The following is a 26725-nucleotide window of genomic DNA, read 5'->3' on the forward strand; positions in this document are numbered from 1 at the left end:
AGCCTGGTCCAGGAAGATCCCACATGCCACAGAGCATCTAAGCCCGTGCGCCACAACTACTGAGCCTGTGCTCCAGAGAGCCCATGAGCCACAACTACTGAAGCCTGTGCACCTAGAGCCCGGGCTCTGCAACAAGAAAAGTCACCACAGTGAGAAGCCCACACACCACCACAAAGACCCAACACAGCCAAAAATAATAATAATAATAAATAAGTAATAAATTTAAAAAAAAAACACTTCAGGCAATGTTGTTTCCCTCCCATTAGAGATAATTTTGAAATCCCAAATCCCAATGTTTCTTGGCATTAAGTCTACTGATACAAAGGAACAAATTTCCTTTAATAAATTATGAATGGCATTCATCATTCTTAACACTACTTCCAAGCATAATTTGAAGGCTACGTATCAACAGATACTTACGTTGACTAATCCAAAATAGTGCTCATTGACTGGAAACTGTTCTGGACCAATCTCTTTCTCTAATGCCGAGGCATTGGCGCCCTATAAAATGAAAAACAGAAATCTTAGTATTTATAGTATTTTCCCAATACCGTCACAATTATATACACATTACAGAGAAACCCTTAAAATAATTTTCTTGTTCCCTATAACTACCTAACATTATGGAAAGAAAATAAAGGGTGAGAGTGAAGAATAAAGGCTTCTAATAATATGACCAAAAACTAGTTTGCAGGAACATTCTCATGGACAAAGCCTGGATCAAGGAATTATATCAAATCCTGTTACTTGTTTTAAGTAATGGATGAGAGCCCCTGCTGTGTTACATGGTCTAACAGGAGTGTAATCTCAGAGCAGCCATCTCAGAGAGCTGAAATTTTGTGAAGTTAAATATGCATATATTCAGTGACCTAACACTTTTTCAGAGGTATATACCTGGAAAATTCTCACACAGAATTAAAGGTGACAAGAACGTTTGCTGAAACGTCATTGACGACTGCACAGCTGACTGCAATCTAGATGGTCTATAAAATGACAGCATACTATGTAGCAGTCAGAATAAATGAACTAGATTTACATACAAAAACATGGATATTTGTCAAAAACATAATATTACGTAAACAAAGTAAAAACGAGATCAACATAGACCACTACCACATATATATATAAAACAGTACATGGCAAACGGGCTGGAAGAATGTACATGAAACACACTTGAGTAGGGCTGGAAGAAGAGGGCCGGGATGTGGAACTGCAGGGTGAAGGACACAAAGGGAAAAATAAAATAAAGCCCAACAAAAGAGGGGCCTTGCTCAAACAGTAACTGTGTGTCATGGTCTCAGGAATACGACCGACTCAATTCTGTGCATCTCAGGGAGATCAGCTCGGTGCTTTGTGACCGCCTGGAGGGGTGGGATAGGGAGGGAGGGAGGGAGACGCAAAAGGGAGGGGATATGGAAACATATGTATATGTATAACTGATTAAATTTGTTATAAGGCAAAAAATTAAAAAAAAAAAATTCTGTGCATCTGAGGTCTCTGAAGGAAAAGGGACGGGGAGTCGGGGGAAGTGGTGGGCAGCACACAGGCCCTGAGCACCAGCACACACTAGCAAATGGGCTCAAGACGTAGCCTGAAAGGGAAGTAAAAGCAATTCCGAAAACATAGTAACTCTGCATAAGTCTACCTGGAAATTCCCAAGAACACACACTGCTAGACAAATACAACTGATACTACTCACAAAACAGCCCACCACCACCCTGCGGAGCTGCACACAAGATGACAACACAACACACACACCATGCCTCCCCAAGGGTGCGACCACGGTCAACACCACCAGGTGCCCATAGCCCGCCCCTGCTGTTTCCTGAGCCTGGGAAGCCCAGACCTCTGTCAGACGATGCCTCTTCAACTTCCTGACGGTCCAGGCCTGAAATAAGTGCTGATGAAAGGGACCGGGTGGGTTGGTCGTCGAGTTCCACCAAAATGAGACATTTCCTCTAAAACGCCCTCCAGCCATCCAGCACTTGTATACATACATGATACTGTCTTTATTTTTTTAATTTAGGAATTACTATTCGGCTTTCTATAAATCCCCGACACAGTCACTGGTTCACAGATACTATTTATTTCTAAATTTGGCCCTCCATGAACTGTTTTATAACGACATGAAATTCAGTTATTACAGCAACTTCAAGATCTACTGAACAGAACCGTCCTGGTAGAAGGCTACAAGCCCACTCTCCGCCCCCGCAAGCTCAAGTATTTTGTCACAGAATTTCCTCAGGTATGTTGAAAACTATCACTAAGCCAGATATAAGAATTTAAACTGATATTGGTGTATTCAAATGAGTATAACCCCTTTCCCACACACACACAAAAAAGACAAGAAAAGGTGCTATTATCCAAAGTACAACCTCATGCGTCTATGTACTCGGGACAATAAAATGCCAGTACACATACCTGGGGAAAGCATTTCTGGCCCTCGGGATGAAGCAAGAACAGAACACCACGTGAGCATTCTCCGCTGTAACACCGATCGCATGCCACACCCGTGTGCTCTGACCACCCCATGTCCCACTGGTGTCCCTACACGCTTCCAGGCGCTGCTCAGAAAGCCCTTCCCCCACCCATCCTGGCCTCAGGGTAGTTTTGACTACGATTCAAGTTCTTAGCTTCTCCGTGCCTCAAGTTCCTAAGGGTAAGAGGGAAATGGCACCAACTACTTTAGAGTGGCTACGAATAAACTGAGTTGAAGCTTTTGTAAACGCATCTGGCTGTGCCTTGTAAGTGAGCCGGTGTCCGTAAATGCCGCTTCTCTTCTCTCCCTTCCCTTCAATTCCAAGGGGAAGAAAAGCTACTCTCACTGGCCAGTAATATTAATAAATATGACCGGCTCCATGCAATAGCTAAGAAATAACAAGAGAAGGAAACAAAAATCAGAAGGAGAAAATGAGGAAGCTTCATAAAAAAAAACCAGATCATCTCCCCAATCTGGCCAACTCCACAACACGGCCCCTGGAAGAACCCTCATAATACTCCCCAAAAGCCGAACCACCAGCAGAACCACAATCCAACGAGGCTGGATTGAGGAGGAGGTTAAGTGCGATGAAGTGGAAACTCAGACCACTGTCATTTAACCTTTCTGGTAATTTAAGAATTTTTATTTGCAAAATAAAAGGGCCAGTCTCCTCAGCAATTTTCCAAACCCTCAGCTCTAAGCTTATCTGTTGGGTTTTCAAGTAAGCCTTTACACAAACTTAGGTTTTCACAGCCGAAGATCAGGTAATTTCTGAAGTGTCTTCTAACTTAACATTCTGTCATATTTCCAATCACTTTTATCGACACTTCTGAGGACACTATTGTAGTAACACAAAGCTCCAGGGAATTCTAAGCCAACCGACACATGCCGAGCAACACGGTTTGACAGGGAGGGATTGTGGCTGCAGATACAGCAAGGGCAGCAGATGGAAACGGACAGTACAGAGAGAACAGAATTTGCCTGGCGACAGGTCTAAAGCAAGGCACAGCACAGTAAACTATACCTCAGTACAGCATAGTGACGCCACAGAGAGGATTCTGTGAACTACAGGAGGATAGCCCCACGGCAGGAATTCAAGACTTCCTTGCAGAAACGACCAGAGCACATGCCTACCTCTAGCCAAATGCTAACTACAAAGGCAAAGTGTAGACAAAGCAATCCAGTTTCTGATGAGTGTTTTTTTTTTTAATTTAAGTGTTTTCAATACTACAGTTAGATATAACTGGTGAAAAAACACCACGAAGCCAAAAACTTGCCACACAATTTTTAGTACGTTTACCAGAGTTCTCAAACATCATCCCTTGAAGATTTTATTGAAGGCTGACACACCCTATCATGTCAAACAACAGTCAGTCAAGCACCGCAAGATTTAAATTGAGCCTAGAACAAGTCAACATCCAATAGTAATGGCTCTGAACAGCCTTGCATCCCCACACTTGAGAAATATGACCCTACTGCAATTAACAATGCTTTATGAAATCACGATTCTCTACTGGGATAAAGGGAAGAAATGTTGGTGTTCTCAGTTAGGAATTTCTGCTCTAAAGCTTTCGTGAGGAACAAGATTCATTTGTTTTGTCTGAGAACACAGCACGCTCAGAAGGAAGAAGACATCCTGACTGTTCTGTCTCCATTTTTGTAACTTACATAAGATTATTTTAGACTCAGGACCTATTACTACAAATTCATCAAGAAGAAGTAATTAGATATTCGTGACCCTCCTGATGAAAACAACCAAAAGGTGAATGGGGCCTCCCTGGTGGCGCAGTGGTTGAGAGTCCGCCTGCCGATGCAGGGGATACGGGTTCGTGCCCCGGTCCAGGAGGATCCCATATGCCGCGGAGCGGCTGGGCCCGTGAGCCATGGCCGCTGAGCCTGCGCGTCCGGAGCCTGCGCGTCCGGAGCCTGTGCTCCGCAACGGGGGAGGCCACAACAGTGAGAGGCCCGCATACCGCAAAAAGAAAAAAAAAAAAAAAAAAAGGTGAATGAATTTTTAAATTAAAACAATAATAATTTACTGAGCTGGTGAGAAAATAAGGAATCTGCAGAAACCAAAAAACGAAGCCATGGGAGAACCCTGGGAGATAAGCAAATGCCAAAGATAGATTTTACATGGAGGTCACCTGCCAACACTAGTGACCTGTGCACCCTACTGTGACAGCTGGATGGAACAGAACATGGTAACCGGGTGCTGAAGCTTAGGGCCCACCAAAGACAGGGAGGCCAGCAGAAGACCCCAGCATGACAGTGAGCCCAAGAGGGCTATGTCTTCAGCTAAGGGGGAACAAGAAATAACCTTGCACCACAGAAGGAGACAGTAATGAAACCTGCCTGACTTGTCCTTGGTGTGGGAGTGGGCGAGATGATAAATATCTTCCCAACAGTCATAACGACAAGCTGGCCCTAATCAAAGTTTGTGACCCAAATTCACACGTGCTATATGATCTTACAAACAAACAAACAAAATCAGGCAGAAAATGTAATTCAAAGAGGTCCTGAGTTGACAGTGCCCTCTTCCACCCTACAACTAGCAACCAACGGAATTACAAACTCACTCTAGAAGACAAATTCAATCCACCCCTCGAAGAATTCCCACAAATATAACTCCAAGAGATTTGAGTTCACAATCAAAAATCACACATACACAGAAAAACAAAAACAAAGCACCACGAGTAAAAGCCAGCAGAAGCACAGATGGCAGAATGAGATTCAATATATTAAATACCAGGACTATTTCAGACATGATATAAAACAAATGCTTAATATGTGCAAAGAAATAGCAAAAGCTTGATTATAAGAACAAAGATGAGAATTTAAAGCCTAAGCTGATTTTTTTAAAGAACCAAATAAAACTTCTAAATATAAAAATTATAAAACTTTTAAATATAAAAATTAATTGAAAGTTTAAAACTCAATGGTAACTATGAAGACAGTTCAAAACAACAACAAAAAACAACAGTGGTTGCCAGGGATTAAGGAGAAGGAGGGATGAACAGGCGGAGCTGAGAGGATTTTTAGGGCAGTGAAAATACTCTGTACGATACTATAATGATGAATACATGTCATTATACATTTGTTCAAACCCACAGAAAGTACACCAAGGGTACACTGTAGTATAAGCTATGAACTTTAGGTGATTATGATGTGTCAGCATAGGTTCATCAATTGTAATAAGTGTGCCACTCTGGAGGTGCTGTTGACAAGGGGTGAGGCTGTGCACGTGTGGGCAGGAGGTATATGGGAAATCTCTGTACTTTCCCTTCAATTTTGCTGTGAAACTAAAACTGTTCTTAAAAAAAAAAAGTTTAATAAAATAAATAAATAAATAAAATCAGAAAGAAAAAAACCCTCAATGGCTGTGCTTCAGAAACAAGGTTAATATTGGATAATATTTTAAAATCAATATCCCTGTCAATATAATGCTACTAACTGAAACTAAAGGTTTATTAAAAATAGGAAGTATTGTTTTACAGAAAATATTTCATGGAAAAATGGAGCCATTAGGGAGCTACTGAGAGAGACCAGGGTATACTAAAAATAGCACTCAACTAGCAAAGCTACAGGCTTGAGTCTGGCTCTGGCCATGCCACTAACTAGCTGTAATACCTTGAGAAAAAATGCTTCTCTCTCAGGACCTGGGTTATCTCGTATGTAAGATCTTGATCTCTATAGTACCTCCATCCCCACATTTCTAACAATGTGTGAACCTACTGGCTCTTCCAATCTTATTAAAACATTAAGGATAAAATGTTGCACAGTCTATTCAAGGTCAGACACTAACAAGGTTCTGGATGAAAGTTAGTACAGTATCATCCTCAGAAACAATCATCCCATGTAAGACTTTGCAGGCCATGGAGTAAGTGCCTCCTTAAACCTACCTAGTGTGATTCTTAGAAAGCTGAATCATGCCAAAAATAACCACCCAAGTGAAAGAAGAGTAAGCTGAAACTATAAGGATACCCGTTATTTGTTAAGGGTACCTATGTTTTGAAGATACCATCTGCAAATAGGAAAAAAGAAAATCACTTGGGAGACAGCTGCTTCTGATTAAATAATGTTTACACAGTCAACCGTGGAAAACACACATCTGACTGCCCTGCATGTGCCATTATAAGAAAGAAACAATTACACAAAAGGAAACTGATACCCAGGAATGTTTTCAAGAAAGTAAATTAAGGAAATCTCTTCCACAATCTAAAGCTAGACTATGGTAAAAAATGGTATCTATGAAGACATATCATTTTGAAAAGCTAATTATGTTCAGTGTATACTGTTTAAGAAAACAGGGTACTTAATACATTTTAGTAGGAAATAAAAAATGATGAAAACCTAAAAGATGAACATCTCCATCAAGAAAACATACTTATCAAGAATACAGTCGTCCCTCAGTATCTGTGGGGAATTGGTTCCAAGGACCTCCACGTGTACCAAAATCCACGGATGCTCAAGACCCTTATGTAAAGTGGTGTAGTACTTGAGTATAACCTATGCACACCCTCCCGTATGCTTTAAGTCATCTCTCAATTACTTATAATACTCAATGCAATGTAGATGCTATGTAAATAGTTGCCAGCACACAGCAAATTCAAGTTTTGCTTTTTGGAACTTTCCAGAATTTTTTCCCCAAATATTTTCAATCCTCGGATGTGGAACCCACAGATACAGATGGCCGGCACTTCCTTCTTTACATTAGATAGTTACAGTTCTTTATAGCAGATAGTTTGTATTTAATACAAACATGAGAAAATACATTTTCCCCACTTCTGTGTTTCAAGTCATATCTTAGAATCCAGTGTTTATCATTCCAAGTTTAACACTGAAGTGGGTCAGATCAGGTCAGTACCCAAAGGAGAACTGCCAAAACAGGCAGGAAAGGCTTCCTGATGATCAAAGGAGCAAGCGACCTTAGCAAATTAAGAACAGTTCTGGAGGCACAGGAAGAGCCGATGTGAGGATGTGAACACATCCTTTTACTGCTGTAAAAGGATGATTCCAAAGTAAGAAGATGTAAGAAACAAGTTTCTGTCTCCTAAACAAGAAAACAGAGAAGAAAGAGAAGGCTGAAAGTCCATGCCTGTTCTCCCGGAAAACGCTGTGCCCCTGAAACTAAATCAAAGACAACAAACATTTTAATGAAAAAACAAACCATTTCCATACCCTCAGTTTCAGGCATCATAAAAATCCTCTCAAAGCAGCAGTCCTTCAGAAAAGATGAACCTCAGTAAGCATCTGAGTACTTCTGCCCAGCCCTGTGCCAAAAGCTGTGGAACGTTATTTTCAAACAGTCACACCCATTAGTGGCGGGGTGAGGACAACTCAGGGGATCACAACCACCATTTTCTTTTTCAGTAAAATAGAACAGATGACAGTACATCTCCCTACCAAGAGAAAACAATGGTTTGTGGAACTTTTGTTCCAATATTCCAGTATGCATGTATTAGGTCTAATTGTAAAGCTAATTTTTACTGTGGGTGCAAATCAGAAAACTTTTGATATACATTAAAAAGGATAAAGAGAAACTACCGAAGTCATAATCCAACTGGGGAGCACACAGTGAATAAAAATTAGTTTTTCATGATGACAGGTAGAAAATTATTTTTAAAATAAATCTAAAGTTATAAAGGAGAGAACAGATACCAAACTGCTCTGCTACAACACAGTACGCACTACAGGGTGTCAGGCCAGGAAAGACGCTGAGAGCTGGAGAACTGGGGGAAGCCTTCACAAACAGATGGAACGAAAAGAGCCAAGCCTCGATTTTCCTTCAGAGGCATTTTCATCAGCGCTTTGCACGTGCCCCGATGCACGTGAGCGCGCGTCCCCCTCCAGCTCAGGCTGTGCGGCACTGAGCGAGGCCCACAAACCAGGAGGCCTGCCTTCCTGGCCTGGTTCTAACACATGAACAACTAAGCGGCGTCACCTTCTGCAAATCACTGCTCACTTTCCTCACCAGCAAGGTGAGAGAGACCAGATGTGTGGCACCTACTGAAAACCTAAAATGCTTCAATTCTAAAACAGCGGCAATACAGAGTCACATTGAAGGTGTGAATTTAGGGCAAGCTATTTCACCCCGAGCCCCACTTTTCCCATCTCCCAAACAGGGCAAACGACAGCCCCTCCGTGGCCTGTTTCCATCAAATGGACGGGAGGCGTTCCGAGCGAAGCCTGGCACAGAAGGCGCTGAATACGCAGTCCCTTTGCGCCTTCCTACTCCCACCTTGGGCTGGACCCGTCGAAGACCTGAAATTCCCACAGTGACTGAGGAAGGATCTGGGGGTCCCACACTCAGGACAGTCATTCTAAGGATCTTAGGCCCGCCACGGTGGTCTTCTCTGCTTGTAACTCTGCCATCAGAGTTAAAACGGGCTCCAAAGAAAGGACAAAGGACCCCGGGACTGGCCCAGACCTAAGACGGCGCTGCCCTGCTGCAGCAGATCACAGGGGCTGCGAGTGCTTTTGAGAAGCAGCGGCCACACGGGGCAGAGCCACCCTGGCGAGACGGGCTGTGCTGCCAGCAACACTCAGCCGCGCAGGGAGGTCAGAGCCCGAGGCCAGCGCACGAGGCAGGGCCCGAGGCAGGTCCTCCAGAAGCCATCGCCGTGAGCTCCTCAAAGAAGGGGAGGGCTTCCCTGGTGGCACAGTGGTGGAGCGTCCGCCTGCCGATGCAGGGGACACGGGTTCGTGCCCCGGTCCGGGAGGATCCCACACGCCACGGAGCGGCTGGGCCCGTGAGCCATGGCCGCTGAGCCTGTGCATCCGGAGCCTGTGCTCCGCAACGGGAGAGGCCACAACAGAGAGAGGCCCGCGTACCGCAAAATAAATAAATAAATTAATTAAATGAAAATAAGGGGAAACCGTACAAGTTCACGGTCCAACGGTAGGTGTGCCCACGTCCGTGTGTATGTCTCATCCTCCCTCCTACCCTCCTGACCACACCCCGCCCCCAGGATTCTTCCCAGAAGAAATTAAAGGAGCTTACTTTCCCCTGCAACTGCCACCACAGGAGCACATATTACACGTGTAAAATTCCTCATCTAAGCTCTTCGCGAAAACTCAGTTCTATGATTAATCACTGGCCAAAGACTGAAAATTTAAAGTCACTCAGAAGTTGGCACTTACGTAATCCTTTTCACCTAAAAGTGATACATGTACAGACGTGCCATGTAAAAAACAGAAGCTAAGCAACAAATTACACATCTGCATCACTACTGTAAATCAATGACTAACGACCAAATCAAAAACAATAGGCATATAATTTTAACCTCTAAAAATTCAAATATCCACTAAAACTCAATGTTCCTATCAGACGTGAGCTCAAAGCTACAACCTTCAAATTATCTGACCTAATATCTCCAACGAAAAGTCTGGTTATATAATTCGTGGCTAAATGTGTGTTACTTACAGAGAATATTTATATGAAGAGAATAAAAGAAGACATAGATTCACTTCAAATCTTTGAAGTCAGTTAAGGAATGGAAAAGTGTTGGCACTGACCTGGTGACACAACCAAAGAACCCATGCTTTGACCTGTATGTGATCACGAGACACAGAATTACTGAAAAAATCTCGTTAATTCATCTCTGTCAAAGTAACAGCAGTGACGCTGGGCGTCTTTAGCAAGAATTACTCTGTAACTCCTTCACATTTAGCTTAACAATAACATCAGAAAGAAAATTCTCCAACATGACCAAACATACTTAATGATTTGAATGGGCACAATGAATTTTACAAATCCAACCCTTCTACCAACACCAAATAATTCACAAAATACCTTCACGGGCGGTTAAACATTTAAAACACAGCTATAGCTGAACTCCATCACTGGCACCATACCTACGACCAAAAAAGGGGGCAAGATTTGGTTTTCACAGCATCTCTGCATACCTTTCAATGCAGAGATTCACCTGCATGGCCAAAAAAAATTACAAGAAATGTTTCATCATTTTAAGCCCTTTCTACCACATTCTTGACAGTTTTTATATTCTGTGTTACCAAATGTTTCAGCTCTATAAAAAACAAGGGGCCCTGGACTGGCACCAGGCCAACCCTCAGACAGCTGACTTGGATGACTGACCTGTGTGGTGGTGCTCAATCAGAAAATGTGGGGCAATGCTTTTCCACTTAAGAAAACATGAACACCTCTATCTCCCCCAAATCCTATGTTACAGTAAAGTGAATCATTTGTAAAGTCCCTCAGATCCCTGAGAGGAAAATCACCGTATAGTTAAAAGGTATTATTAAGTTGAAGTGAAATCAAAATTATGTAAATTATTGACTGACTTATTCTGTTACTATAACAACAGATTTCATACTCCAGATTCTAGGGGCTAACTGTAATAAAAACTAAAATTATCACCAAACTTAAATAGTTTTGTCAAATATAGAAAGGAACTGACTGCAGCTGGCACCACGTGGAGACCTGTCTAAAACATCCCTCAAAGTGGAATGATGTCAGGGCTTCCCTGGTGGCGCAGTGGTTGAGGGTCTGCCTGCTGATGCAGGGGACGTGGGTTTGTGCCCCAGTCCGGGAAGATCCCACATGCCGCTGAGCGGCTGGGCCCATGAGCCATGGCTGCTGAGCCTGTGCGTCCGGAGCCTGTGCTCCGCAATGGGAGAGGCCACAGCAGTGAGAGGCCCGCATACCGCAAAAAAAAAAAAAAAAAAAAAAGATGCTCAGTATCACTACTCATTAGAGAAATGCAAACCAAAATCACAAGGTACCACTTCGCACCCAACAGGATGGCCAGAATCCAAGGGAAAAAAATGGAAAATAACAAGCACTGGTGAGGATGTGAAGAAATTTGGTGGTTCCTCCAAAAATTAAATATGGCATTACCATATGGCACAACAATTTCAATCCTAGGTATATATCCAAAAGATCTGAAAACAGGAAGTCAGACACTTGTATGTCAATGTTCACAGCAGCATTAGTCATTATAGCCAAAAGGTAGAAACAACTCCCAATGTCCATCAAGAGAGGAATAAACAGGGGCTTCCCTGGTGGCGCAGTGGTTGAGAGTCCGCCTGCCGATGCAGGGGACACAGGTTCGTGCCCCGGTCTGGGAAGATCCCACATGCCGCAGAGCAGCTAGGCCCGTGAGCCATGGCCGCTGAGCCTGCGCGTCCAGAGCCTGTGCTCCGCAAGGGGAGAGACCACAACAGTGAGAGGCCCGCGTACCACACAAAAAAAAAAAAAAAAAAAGAGAGGAATAAACAAAATGTGGAATAATATAACAGAATATCATTCAGCCATATAAAGAAATGAAGTACTGATTCATGCTACAACATGCATGAACTTTGAAAACATTATGCTAAGTGAAATAAGCCAGACATAAGAGGACAAACAGTATATGATTCCACATACATGAAATACCTACAACAGACAAATTCACAGAAGACAGAAAGCAGACTAAAAAAAAAACAAAAAAAAGAAAGCTGACTAGAGGGCAATGAAGTCTGCAGACAGGGAGGACAGGGAGGAATGGGGAGTTTTACTGAATGGCTACAGAGCTTCCGGTTGGGGTGATAAAAATATTTTGGAATTAGATAGTGGTGATGGTTGCACAATATGCTGAATGTAATTATGTTACTGAAATCTACACATAAAATTAAAATGGCCAATTTTATGTTATATATATTTGACCACAATTTTAAGAAAAAAAGAAAAAGACAGGTGATCAAGGGTCAAGGATGCTACACTGAGATCCCAAAACAGGAGTTAATGAATACACTTCCTTTCCCACCATCGTTTTCCTGGAGGGCAAATCACTTGCTGAAATCCAAAATTTCTTGGGTGAAAAACGTAACTGCGGGGATCAGATAAGGCCAAGTGTTGCTTGTTTAGTGTCACAAGCCCCAAAAGATAAGTTAATCCTTGAAGCAAACAACATCTACATTCAACTGCTTTGATTCAGCAAGCTGCAACAGTGCAAAACAAAGACATCAGGAAAATTCTGGGAAGCACCTATGTCTGAGAAAAGATCCGCTCAGCAGGGCAGAGACTAAGTGTCATCCAGCTGCTGAAACAGCAAGAGGCTGAATGACACCCAGTGTTCATGGGTGGCACTTCTTAAAAACTGCAGTAAACTTCATCTTTTAAAATAAACACAGATTTACGTATTTTCAATACAACTAGAATACGATTTTCAGAATGCAGGGAGACATCCGTGTGGGAACCTGCGCTTGGCGACAGTATAAACTTCCCGTGCGCAGGCAGCAGAACCAGCGGGGGCCCGGAATCGGGGACGGAGTCCGAGCCCAAGGTCGGCACCACTTCATCAGCCATGAACAAGTCACTGTAGCCGGCTTGGTCTCCTCACCTTTTTTTTTTTTTTTTGCAGTACGCGGGCCTCTCACTGTTGTGGCCTCTCCCATTGCGGAGCACAGGCTCCGAATGCGCAGGCCCAGCGGCCATGGCTCACGGGCCCAGCCACTCCGCGGCATGTGGGATCCTCCCAGACCGGGGCACGAACCCGCATCCCCTGCATCGGCAGGCGGACTCTTAACCACTGCGCCACCAGGGAGGCCCTCTCCTCACCTTTTAATACAAGGAAACACCTACTCTGCCGAGCTCACAGGTGTGGAAATCAAACAACAAGGGTGAAACTTCACTTCGTAAAGGAATTGGAAGCATCAGTCACTCGAATTCTCCTGAGTGATCATTTTACCAAACTGATCAACACAATGGAAAATTCCAAGAGAAGACAGTGAAATACTTTACTTGTACTTTGTTTTGGAAGTTACTTGTGTAGGTAGAAGGAAAATACACAGCTCTTTTTTGTGGCCTCTCCCGTTGCGGAGCACAGGCTCTGGACGCACAGGCTCAGCGGCCATGGCTCACGGGCCCAGCCGCTCTGCGGCATGTGGGATCTTCCCAGACCGGGGCACGAACCCATGTCCCCTGCATCGGCAGGCGGACTCTCAACCACTGCGCCACCAGGGAAGCCCCACAGCTCTTTAATCTATCCCAAAGTCTGAAGTTAGCTCCCTCTGGACAGCTGTAGTAAAGACTAGAACGAGCATCAGATCCCTTTTCTATGCCTTGTGTAACACTTTTATTTAATAAATATGGCAGGTTCACACACTGAAAACAATGCCAACTGTGGAGGGTAGAGAGTAAAACCTAAGTGTTAATTGCCACTCCCTCCCTTCAGGTCCTTCCCCAGAGACACCTGCTGCGAACAGCTTGGTTTCAGCTGTAGGTGGTTATTATCGCAGGTGTAAATAATCGCTATCTCGTCAACAGCTTTAAATCTGCCCTGCAAATGAAAAACTGGCACACACACACTCCTCCAACTCTCCTTCCCCACGTCACCTCCTAATTTTTATTACAAATCATTAGATATAATACTGCTTTAGGGAATCTAGTAATTCTACATTTAAATCTCTAGCTAGATTAACCAATTTCATAAAGGACTAAATTCCCGCTATGCAACCAGTTGCCTCTCCCTCTACCTCTCTCCTTCCTCCACTTGTTTACCTACGCAGGGACCGTGACACTTACATTTGCTTCTGTAGTGATAACTAGATCTGCCACCCTTTACTCAAAACCCAAGAGTTCCATGGACAGCAGCCCAGAGGGCAGCTAATGCCGCTCAGGAGCTCGACTCAAAGCAGACAGGGAGAAAGGTGCCGAACAACCTCGACGTAAGAAAAGCTTAGTTACACATGCGAAAAACTTTACAGGTAACTGCCAGAAAACAAAGAAAATATCATCACTGCAACAAACGGCGGTACAGGAAAGCCAAAAAGAAAAAAGCGAAGGAACAGAAATGTGGCCCTTGGTCATTAAACCACTGCCACTTAAAGGAGAACCAAGTTTCTTGTTCTCTTTCAAGCTCCCGCTTTTCCTTAAGTTTCTGGAAATCCTTGCTTAGCTCTTCTGACTCGTGAATGAAAGATGACCAGCATCGGTATCTCTGGCTGAGATTCCTCTGCATTTGTCCTGAAAGCGCTGGTTCCCAGTTCCAAGGAAGCGGGTGCTTGGAGGAGTGGGGAGGCTGGGTACCAGGGGGCGCGGCTGAGGGTGGCTGCATCCCAGCCCCACGTCTGCAGGGACACCGGCCCACCCTACGCCCCTCCCTGATCTCTCCACTCCTGAGCCCTAACGGCCTATCCGCCCCCAGATAGAAGGTCACCCGCTCTCTGCAAAGACCACGTCTCTGGCCTGACCCCACGTGCCAGCTACTCTGTGTGAACAGGAAGAGAGAAGGCTCCCCTGAGCCAGCTCTTCCAGCGATTACCATGGTGATGGCATCACAGCCACACGCCAACCGTGAACTGCAGGCTCCAAATTCAAGCTTCCACAAGGGCTCTCTTGGGAGAACCACAGTCAATTGTTCTGTTTAGTGGTTCTTTTCTTTCCTGTCACTACTTTTCAATCCCCTAGGAATTCCTCAAAAAGATCTGGTCCATCGGTAGCACCATTTACCCTCTACCTCTATTGAAGTTTAATAAACTAAGCACAAACAGCCACTCCGCACACGCGTGCAGACACATCTTTCCGTTACTCCCACAGACACTGCTGAAGAGGTGGATGTGCACAGACTGGCCTCAGGGTCCTTTACGACAGATTTCTTATAAAACAAGAGTTTTTATTTTAACAAGTATATTACTTCAAGTAGTCTGCTCTCCACAGAATATATTATCTAAATCATATAAAAAAACTTTGCTAATAAACACCTACAGTAATGGAAAGAGCCCCTCTGGTGCTGAATCAGGCTCAGCAGAAACTCGCAGCCCACACCAAAGGCTGTTTCATTCAGACCACTGTTCCCAGCAATGATTTCCAACAATGTTCTCTTAAATATTACATATAGAAACGTGTAAGAAATTTATAGATCAATTATCTACTTCAGAAAAATATTCAAATTTGTTCTAATTTATAAAAAATAATTTTACTGGGCCTCCCTGGTGGCGCAAGTGGTTGAGAGTCCGCCTGCCGATGCAGGGGATACGGGTTCGTGCCCCGGTCTGGGAGGATCCCATATGCCGCGGAGCGGCTGGGCCCGTGAGCCATGGCCGCTGAGCCTGCGCGTCCGGAGCCTGCACGTCCGGAGCCTGTGCTCCGCAACGGGGGAGGCCACAACAGTGAGAGGCCCGCATACCAAAAAAAATAATAATAATAATAATAATAATAATAATAATAATAATTTTACTAGTCATACATATAATTGAAATGTGTCACCACACTCAGACAAAAAGGACTAAAGAAGTTCTCTTTATAGGGTTGCTAAAGCCCCATGGGACAGAACTTGGAGGCAATGCCCAGGGAAGTGCTTTGACCACAAGCAATTCAATTTCTAAAATTTCTTTATCACATGTGGCTTGCCACCTAGACTCACCTTCTGTTACATTCTGAAACTGACACAGGAAAAGGGGGAAAAAAGGTCTCCCCTATTAAGTCCGAGAGGAGGGAAAAGTAAGAGTTCAGTGAGTACCGGGTGAGAATGCACACATCACCTGCCCAAATACACGCGGCACCCTCAGAGAAGAGGGAGCTTCTTTCCATCCCGGTCCCCTAGAGTCTCTCCTATTACCAAAAAATACTCTCACAATTACTTCACTTTGAACAACAAAGGGTTATCCGAGGAAGTCTGAAACAACCCCAATAAATGATAGTTCTAATTCCTTTAGAGAAGAAGTAAGAAATTTGAACACATGTATTAATTATGCTAGAGATATGATCTCATTATAGTACGTGATGGATGTTATAACAAAGTCGCCTTTAAAATCACTTTTATAAAGGGTAGACTAGGTCAGCAATCAGTGAAACATTATATGGCGATATTGGCAAACGAGCAAGCAAAAACCCCGTGGTCAATATTACATGAATAGATCTGCCATTCCAAGCCACAGTATCCACCAATGCTTCAAGACAAATTTAGCAGTGCTGCCCGTAGGGACAGATGCACTTAAACGAAAGTAGAGATGATGCGCTCTGACCAACTGCGCTGGATGTCACAAAAGTATCAAGAACAAAACGCTGCTGCTAAAGATGCCTACGAACAATCCAAAGATGAATAAAATTACATCATAAAATGAATGAAAACATTCACAATTTATTTTTTATCTCAAATCTCTATGTGTAACAAAACTTATAAATTAAATATACGTAACCCTTTACTATATCAGCCACATCCCTAAATATTTACATATTCAAACACTTAAATATCGAGGTCTATGAAATATACAAATCCTAAGATATCTGCTGTTTTCTACATGGGATACAACCATATATCAACATGCGCGGCCAGGAGCAAGCTGGGGAGGGGGGCAAAGGAAACATGCTTCCTTCACTGTCAAGCTGGGTGAGGTGTTCACGGGGTTCCTTCTGTCTAGAAGTCAGGCAGAACTCCATCTAGAATTCTTCCCACCAGAGGCCTGAGTTACTGCGGAGCTATGTTATCAGGGGACTGTCTCCCCAGCACAGGTCCATGTGAAAAGCAACTGCGAAGAGCAGGCGAGGCCCCACCGCCGGGGGTTTCTGAAATGACTTTGTGCACGTGCGTGTAGCTGCCTACCCACTAGGCACCACTAGGACAAAGCAAGGTATGGACTAGACAGTCCATATCCGCAGGGAACACACAGTACAGAAGAGGAGGACCAGGATCCAGCACATAAAACATTGTCACACAATATTTCAATAATAAAGCGATACCTGGGATTTGCCTCAAAATAATCCGGGAGGTTTACAGTAGGTGGGATGGTAGAAGACACAGGCTGGTCAAGAGATGCCCTGTTGGCGCAGTGGTTGGGAGTCCGCCTGCCGATGCAGGGGACACAGGTTCGTGCCCTGGTCCGGGAAGATCCCACATGCCGCGGAGCGGCTGGGCCCGTGAGCCATGGCCACTGAGCCTGCGTGTCCGGAGCCTGTGCTCCACAACGGGAGAGGCCAGAGCAGTGAGAGGCCCGCGTACCGCAAAAAAAAAACAAAAGAGATGCTCTGGGCCGCAGCCAGTGGATAGGTGCACGGCGGCACATGATACTATGCATCTACCTTACAGATGTTTGTTTTTCTATAATAAAAAGAGACTACGCTTGGTTAAAACAAAATGCAAAACACGATTAACTGCCACATAAGTGATACAGATAACTGATTAGTTCAGAAAGAGGCAGCCCCTCCACATAATACAATCACAAGTAAGATGTTTACCACACAAAGCAAGAACTAAACCTCAGTCAAACTGAGACTGCTCACTGCCTGTGAACCCATCACTGTGGTGGACAGTATTAAAGCGCTCGCCTCAGATGTGGGCAGGGCCAGTGACTTGCTTCCAACCAACAGAATATGATAAAGTCATGGGACGACAATTCTGTGGTTGTAGAAGAGTCTGCATGGCTCCCAGGCTTGCTCTCTGACTCAGTAACTGGCTTCGAAGAAGCAAGCTGCAGTGCTGGGAGACAGCCCATCCCATGGCAGAGAGGGCCATGGCAGAGGGGGCCACATGGAGGAGAGGATTACATGGAGGACAGGTTCCATGGAGGAGAGGGCACGTGGCCAGGAACTGTAGGCAATCTCTCAGCGCTAACAGCCAGCCAAAAGCCAGGGCCCTCACTCAGCCTTGCCCTCTGCAAGGCTGCAATCAGTGTGCTGGCCAGAGCTCAGTTCTCATCAGAGCCTTAGCTGGCAGTGGATCTGTTATATGATAAATGTGTGTTGGCTTAAGCTGCTAAATTTGTGACTATTTTCAGTTCCAAAGCTCTACATTTGCCACATTTTGTATAGTATTTGCCCCTTTAGTTGTGCTATTATTCCTTCTCTTGAGTTTAAAGAAATAATGATTCTAGAACTCTAGGATACGGCAGAGAAATCCATGTTCACTCTGCAGTAGGACAAGGACACCCCGCCCTGCCTGAGACAGTGTGCCAGGTGTCACGGCACACCTTTCACTTCCAAAGGGCCCCAGATGAGACAATAAATGATCCCGCAGCCTTGTATTCACATTCTGTATGTTAATCATTCTCTTTCCAGGCACAATCACCTTATTCTTTTCAGTTTTCTCCTACTGAATATACCACACATCTCTAACTATTACTGTTAACATTTTGCTGGACTTTTCCCAGATTGATGATTTCTTTGGCAAAGAAGTTCAGCATACAGATCAAAATATAATATTGAAGATGCAGACACACTTAATAGAGCTTGCCGTAGTTTACATCTGAATGGAGTATGATTAGTTTCTATAATGCTGATATACCCTATATTCCTACAGCTGTGATAAATTTCCTACAGCTTATGCTACACACATGTATAAAACTGTTTCGAAAACAGTCGTTCTTAGATAAATTTAAAGTCTGAAACTCCTATTTCCCACAGCAATTCTAAACATGCAAGGTCCACCTTAAATTATTTTACATGGTAGGATATAAATAAATGCAGGTAAAGTCGTACACAAGTACTTGCCTATACTGATTCAGATATTTAATTTAAAAACAGTTTCTGGGCTTCCCTGGTGGCGCAGTGGTTGAGAGTCCGCCTGCTGATGCAGGGGACACGGGTTCGTGCCCCGGTCCGGGAGGATCCCACATGCCGCGGAGCGGCTGGGCCCATGAGCCATGGCCGCTGAGCCTGCGCGTCCGGAGCCTGTGCTCCGCAACGGGAGAGGCCACAACGGTGAGAGGCCCGCGTACTGCAAAAACAAAACAAACAAACAAAAAAAACAATTTCTTATATGGCTAATGTGTACTAGGTACTATGCTAAGGACGGAGTATACAAACTTGACTTATCCCCACAGAAAAAGGAAACTGAACTTCTGCCTTTGTTGTTCACCATCTATGTACAAGTGACAGTGAAAAAGATATTCTAGTATTATTGTCCCTCAAAAAGGTTCTACTAATTACCCTATAATAAGGTAAAATACAAATTAAAAGCTCACTTCCTACTTGCAAAACATATTATTAGGGTACTTTCATTAAAAAATCACAATATGCAATGTAAAAAGCTATTTACAAAGCCCATTTAAAGTTTCTCATCTAACATAATTCTAATCTCAAAAACAGACTACTTCTTTTAATACATACAGTATGTTTTTGGTAGGGCCTAATAGAGAAAAAATAGAAAAATTCTTGCACTGTCCCATGAAAGAGAAGATGGTGGGAAGATGGTAGGTAGTGACTGGGAGGGAACATGACGGTGGCATCAAAAGTGCTGATAAGGTTGCTTCTTAATATTGGAGCTGGTACACAGGTGTATTTAATCTGAAATTTCACTGAGGTTTATACTTATATGTTAAGCAAATCAGTATAGTTATGAAAACATATAGAAGGTCAAAAGTTTTAGATTATGAAATCTTGATCTACATCAACAAGGTATATTAATCAAACAAGTAATTTTTAAGGCTTATTATGTCCCCATAGGCAATATAAGCTACAATAGTGTTATAATAATAATAAGAGGTACCATTTATTAAGTATCTATAATGGGCCAAGGAAGATACTAGGTACTTTATATATATAATCTATTTTATCTTCAAAACAACCCTTTTAGATATTATCCTAATTTTATAGATAACAAAACCAAAATTAGCACTTTGAATCCTTAAAAGACTGGAAATTTGACTAATACTCCTCTTTCTTCATATGTAAATGAAGCAATAGCTAGGTATAACAAATTCATTTTAAAAGATCTTAACTTGAAATTAAAAAATTTTAATTGCAAAATGTTCATTTGCTCTAACAAGAGACTGGAAGATCTCACAATTATTTCCATGTCAGCTGACAGTGAGTATTCAGCCAAAACAACATACTAAAACTACAGACTACATAACTTCAAAACACTACACAAGAATTCCACTAAAGCCTTCTGTAAGCATCCCAATTAAAAAGGAAGAAGATTCAAAGAAGTTAAGGGGCAAAAACTAATGTTAAATCTGATTTGAAAATATTAATGTGAACTATTTAAAAATATGATTTCCTTCATCGAATATGTGTGTAACTTTTAATCTAAAGGTTAATTTTTTTCACTAGAACCTATATTAAGAAAGAGATAAGTATAATTCAAAACTACAAAGAGAAGGCCCTGCTCCCCGGCGGGAAGTGCTGATACATCAGGGATTACAGGTGCTGATGATCCCTGACATCCAGTGACTCCACCACTGTGCTGGACGGACCCTTCCCTGTGTCTGTCCCTCCCCCTTTCCACTCACCCCAAACCTGCCTAAATTTTTTTTTTTAATAAATTTATTTATTTATTTTTGGCTGCACTGGGTCTTCGTTGCTGCGTGCAGGCTTTCTCTAGTTGCAGCGAGCGCGGGCTACTCTTCGTTGCGGTGCACGGACTTCCCCCTGCAGTGGCTTCTCTTGTTGCAGAACACGGGCTCTAGGCGGCTCAGTAGTTGTGGCGCACGGGCTCAGTCGTTGTGGCTCGTGGGCTCTAGAGAGCAGGCTCAGTAGTTGTGGCGCACGGGCTTAGCTGCTCCGCGGCATGTGGGATCTTCCCTGACCAGGGCTTGAACCCGTGTCCCCTGCATTGGCAGGCGGATTCTTGACCACTGCGCCACCAGGGAAGTCCCCGACACTGCCTAAATCTTGACTGGGGATTTCCACCTGCAGTGAGAAGGTAATGTGTAGACAAATCAAGACAAGTGCCAGTATGGTATTAAAACTTATTTTGCTGGTACAGGGAATTCATAATTTGTGATTGAGTACCCAGTGAGCCATGAAAATACAGGGTTGCTCGCAGACACCTAAGGAGTTGAAGAAGGGACCTAACATTGACTGAACCAGACCCCTGACATACTATCTTATTTACTCCTCGTAGTAACCTCAGAGCAGTATTTTTGGACAAGCAGTTGAGTATGGCAATTATAAACAAAGACTCTGGATCCAGACTTCCAGGGATTTGAACCCCAGCTCTGTATGACACTGGGGAACAGCTTAAGCTATCTGTGCCTCAGTTTTCTTATCAGTAAAAGATAACATCAGTTCCAACCTCAAAGAACTACTGTGAAAACTCAATGAATTAATATATGTAAAGGGCTTAGAATAATGTCAAGCACACAGTAAGCACTACCCACTTGTTACACATATTATTTTTGGCCCATTTTACATGTAAAATAAACTCAAGGGTTTAAGGTAATATGCCCAAAGTTGTAACTAACAAATGGCAGAGGGGAAACTTGAACGCGGGTCTTTGTCAGACACAGAACTGCTACTCTTCATCACACTACCCTCCCCAAACGTCAGGTTCTCCTCAAGTAACCATACAAGTGTAAGACACTTCCCAGTGAGTCTCCTTCTTGAAGAATGACAGGTAGCAAAAGACATGAAATTCTGAGCCCCACTTTTCCACGTGGCAACGGTAGCCCTTCTGCATGAACCGTGTGCCATGACGCTGCTGAGCCAGAGGAACTGATCAGGGCTAAAACACACCTTGTCCATTTGGCAAAGGAGCTGAATTTATACACTGTTTCTATGGGAGAATCAATAATGAGTGCCAATCAACTGACTTTAAAAAAGACCTTTGAAAAAAAAAAGACCTTTGGAAATCAGTCTGTTAGTTGAAGACTTCCTGCATAACCACTTTATTCCAATGCTTGCTATTCCAGTTTGGCAGCTTCTCAGAAGGAAGGACAAATTAATAATAACATAAACTAGTTCCCACATAACTTCAATCTAAACCACTATGTTGAAGGAGTTCATTTAGAATCTGCTTATCACTGTGAAATATCGGGATCTCAGATTTAGTCCCCCTGTACTACTCACTTGTTACTATAAAGGGCTAGTTGTCACAAGGTCCTTTTTTTAACTCCAAAACTCTAAATCTGTTACACCAAACTTCTGTTATCAATAGAGAAAATGAGAAACAACAAAAATAAGTACATCTTGGTTTCCAAGACGTCACAGAATAGTAAGATATAAGAGCAAATATATTAAAATGTCTGATTTGAGAGCACGAGCATTAATAATTAACTCAATTACCCGCAGGACAGTAAAAGGATATTTAATACAAATTGTGTTTTAAAAATCATGTTTGCCATGTATGGAAAAGACCAAGAGAACATACAAAAAACATGTTATCAAATACTAGTAATTGATTAATGGGTTATAGGTGACTTTTAGTTTCTTATGTTACACAGCTGTGAAAGACTTGGGTGTGGGAGGCTGGGTAGAAGGTGACGGATTGAGCAGTCACAAAGAGGAGAAAAAAACAAGCAGTCAGCTAACTACTGATACGTCGACTTCCAGAAAATGTCAGCCATTATTAGTTTAATGCAAAATTAAGTACAAATTCTACCAACTACAGAGCTCCAATCCTGGCTCATAAGTGAGGTTAGAGATATTTAAACTAATTAGTTTAAAAGATACCCAAACTAACTAATTGCTACTCCCCTTAAAAAACTACAGTTCCTTGAGTCCCTATCTTATTTCTGAAAGAAGTTAAGATGGCAATACTCCTTTAAGCCATCTGTTATGAATTGAACTGTATCCCTCGCCCCAAAAAAAGATATATGGAAGTCTTAACTCCCAGTAGCTTGGATTGTGACCTTACTTAGAAACTGGGTCTTTACAGAAGTAATCAAGTTAGAATGAGGTCATTAAGGTGAGCCCGAATCCAATAACTGGTGTCCTTATAAAAAGGGGAAATTTAGACACAGACACACACAGAGGGAAGATGATGTGAAGGGACACCGGTAAAAGTGGCCAACAAACCAAGGAACACCTGAGGCTCAATACTTCCAAGTGAGGCTATCAGAGGCTAGGAGAGGCCTGGAACAGACCTTTCTCTAGCACCTTCAGAGGGGGCATAACACTGCCAACACCTTGGATTTGGACTTCTGGCCTCCAGAACTGTAAGACAATAAATTTCCCTTGTTCTATGCCACCCAGTTTGCAGCTCTTGTTACAGAAGCCCTAGAAATCTAATACACCATCCGATAAACATGCAGCGGGACACCCTCATAACCACTGCCTTTCCAAAGAACACTAAACAATTTTATCTGTAGAATAAATATACAGTGAAGCTAATCTACAGGCACAACAATATATAACTCATGAAAGGAATTCATACTATCATTTCATTTTAGTTTGTGTCCGATTTTCTTATGAATGTCTTCTGCGAGAATGTAATATTTAACTATAGTAATATATTCTTGGTTGAGACGTAATGATTCTGAATTAATCTAATCATTCTGATCTACAAAGTTGATATACTATAGCTGAAATGTCCCCCCCCCAAAAAAAAACAAACTCCCAACTGAAAGGTACAGGCATTTAACATAAACCAGAATTTAAGAATATATAGGTCAGGGCTTCCCTGGTGGTGCAGTGGTTAAGAATCTGCCTGCCAATGCAGGGGACACAGGTTCGAGCCCTGGTCCGGGAAGATCCCACATGCCGTGGAGCAACTAAGCCCATGCGCCACAACTACTGAGCCTGCACTCTAGAGCCTGCGAGCCACAACTACTGCGCCCATGAGCCACAACTACTGCAGCCCATGCACGTAGAGCCCGTGCTCCACAACAAGAGAAGCCACCGCAATGAGAAGCCCGTGCACCACAACAAAGAATAGCCCCCGCTCACTGCAACTAGAGAAAGCCCACGTGCAGCAACAAAGATCCAACTCAGCCAAAAGTAAATATAAATAAATAAATTTATTTTTTTAAAAAAGAATATATAGGTTATAAACACAAAGAGACCCACAAACAGGCACATGATAGTGAAAATGCTGAAAGTCAAAGACAAGGAGAAAAACTTGAAAGCAGCAACAGAAAAAGGATGAGTCGCTTAGAAGGGACGCCAATAATACTGACAGCTGACTTCTCAACAGAAACAAGGCAGCAAGAAGGCAGTGGGGTAACATATTCAAAGTGATCAAAATAAAAAAACCGTCAACCAAGGGGCTTCCCTGGTGGCGCAGTGGTTTAGAGTCCGCCTGCTGACGCAGGGGACACGGGTTCGTGCCCCAGTCCGGGAGGATCCCACGTGCCACGGAGTGGCTGGGCCCATGAGCCATGACAGCTGAGCTTGCGTGTCCAGAGCCCGTGCTCCGCAATGGGAGAGGCCACAACAGTGAGAGGCCCGTGTACCGCAAAAAAAAAAAAAAACCCGTCAACCAAGAATACTAAATCTGGCAAAGCTTTCAGACTAAATGTGAAACAAAGATTTTCCCAGACCAAACAAAACGAAACAAAACAACCCTGACAATTTTTTGCTAGCAGACATGACTTACAAGAAACACTAAAGGAGGTTGTTAAGGATGAAAGCACATGGCCTCAGATAACAATTGCTGTTCACATGAACAAAAGACGAGGACCCGTGACAGTAACTGTTTCACTACAGAGGATGCCATAAACACATTTTTTTCTTTCTTCTCTTAACTGATTTAAAAAGCAATTGTATAAACGAGTATGTATGTACAATATATAAAGTATTACTGGGCCTATAATATAGATAAATGTAATATACGTCATACATATACCAGTAACAGCACAAAGGGGCGGGTTGGAGCAAAGCTGTAATGGGCTTAGCAAATAGATGGTAAAGTACTAATTATGACAATGTATTGCTGTGTTTATAACATTAACAGATATAATATATATAAAAATAAAGCCCTAAAAGGGGAGAAAGGGAATGGACCTATATAGGAATAACATTCCTATACATCACTGGAATTATGCTAGTATAAAACCTAAAGGTGATTCTAACAAGCTAAGATGTATATGGTAAAATTTATAATTTTATAAATGTTTTCCGACTCCTGTCTTTTTTCCTCTCTATTTCCCCTTTATTGCTTTCTTTTGCATTAAGTATTTTCTAATGTAGCATTTTACTTTCATTATTGATTTTTTCATATATATGAAAAATATATATATATAAAGGACTGCAAGTCCTTTGAGGACAAAGTCTGAAACTTAAATGCAACTCTAGTGTCTAGTACATAACCTACTTAATGAACATCATTGATACTGATTTGTAAAAATGAACCTGACTGCTCCATTGTTGCATTGGGATAAATCGTATCCCCCAATAAAAACATCTGAAAGTCCTAACCCCCAGTACCTCAGAATATGAACCTTATTTGGAAACAGGGTCATTACAAGGGTAATCAAGTTAAAGGTCATCAGGGTGAGCCCTAATCCAGTATGACTGACGTCCGTATAAAAAGGGGAAATGTGGACACAGATATAGACATGGACCGAGGGAAGACGATATGAAGGAACAGAGACAAAGTGGAGGACATCAAGTGAAGATGAAGGCAAAGACTGGAGTGACGCATCCACAAACTAAAGACTGCCTGGGAACCACCCGAAGCTGTAGGAGAAAGGCAGAGAGCAGTCTCCCCAAGGCCTCCAAAGGCGCCACCCCTGCCCACCCCCAGCCCCTGCCGATTTTGGACTCTGGCCTCCAGAGCTGTGAGACTGTAAAACTCTGTTATTTTAAACCACAGTTTGGGGTTCTTGGTTTTGGCAGCCCTAGGAAACTAACACAATTGATGTTAAAGAAAATGAAAATATGCAATCAGTATTATATAATCCAACCTTTCTAATATGATCGACACTGAAGATGATGGAGAATTAAAATGAGCACAGTTTTGACCTAGAATGAAGCAATATAATGACAAAGAAAAATGTCCAATATATTCAATACATTAAGTGAAAAGAGCAAGTTGCAAACTTTATTGGGGGGTGGGTGATGACACACACAATACTGTATGTTTATATATGCTCCGGTAATGTCCAGCCATACAAACACACACACACACAGACTCTAACAAATAATTAACTCTTGGAAAGGGCTGCCCCTCCTTCTCTTTGCAAGAGATAGGTTTTTTTACTTCACACAATTTTGTACTTTTTAAAATAATAAAATTTTTTGACTTTTTAAAAATGAAGAATTAAAAGAAACTACTATTTCCAAGGAAACCAAAGGTCATAATATTCTTTAACAATGCATACAGCTAAACCTGAGTGGTTTATTTCACTTTTAAAATCCTCATTTTGATAGTTCAAAACAATTCATTCAACCTCAAAGGCATATATACCACCCCATTTCTAAAAGTGACCACGTCATTATAGTTCAGAATCAGTACTAAACATAGACAGAAGGAAAATAAGATAAAAATAGGTCTATTAATAAAAATTTCCTACAGGAAAGTTTTAAAGAGGAGTTCTGCGGTATTACAAATAAATAGATGAAGAGATAAATACTTTTGAATACTTTTTTCTTTTTTTTTTTTTTTCGGTATGCAGGCCTCTCACTGTTGTGGCCTCACCCGTTGTGGA

General features: G+C 42.6%; 1 protein-coding gene across 1 annotated transcript in view; it reads right to left on the reverse strand.

Annotated features, from left to right (window-relative positions):
• The window catches only part of LOC132477511 (ubiquitin carboxyl-terminal hydrolase 12), a 75273-nt gene that overhangs the window by 37491 nt on the left and 11057 nt on the right, over nt 1-26725 (reverse strand). Inside the window, exon 2 of the mRNA XM_060079901.1 lies at nt 421-501. Within this exon, the coding sequence (XP_059935884.1) occupies nt 421-501 (81 nt within the window). The remainder of the gene's footprint in view (nt 1-420; nt 502-26725) is intronic.

This window comes from Mesoplodon densirostris, chromosome 17 (assembly GCF_025265405.1).
Source record: "Mesoplodon densirostris isolate mMesDen1 chromosome 17, mMesDen1 primary haplotype, whole genome shotgun sequence".
Taxonomy (NCBI): domain Eukaryota; kingdom Metazoa; phylum Chordata; class Mammalia; order Artiodactyla; family Ziphiidae; genus Mesoplodon; species Mesoplodon densirostris.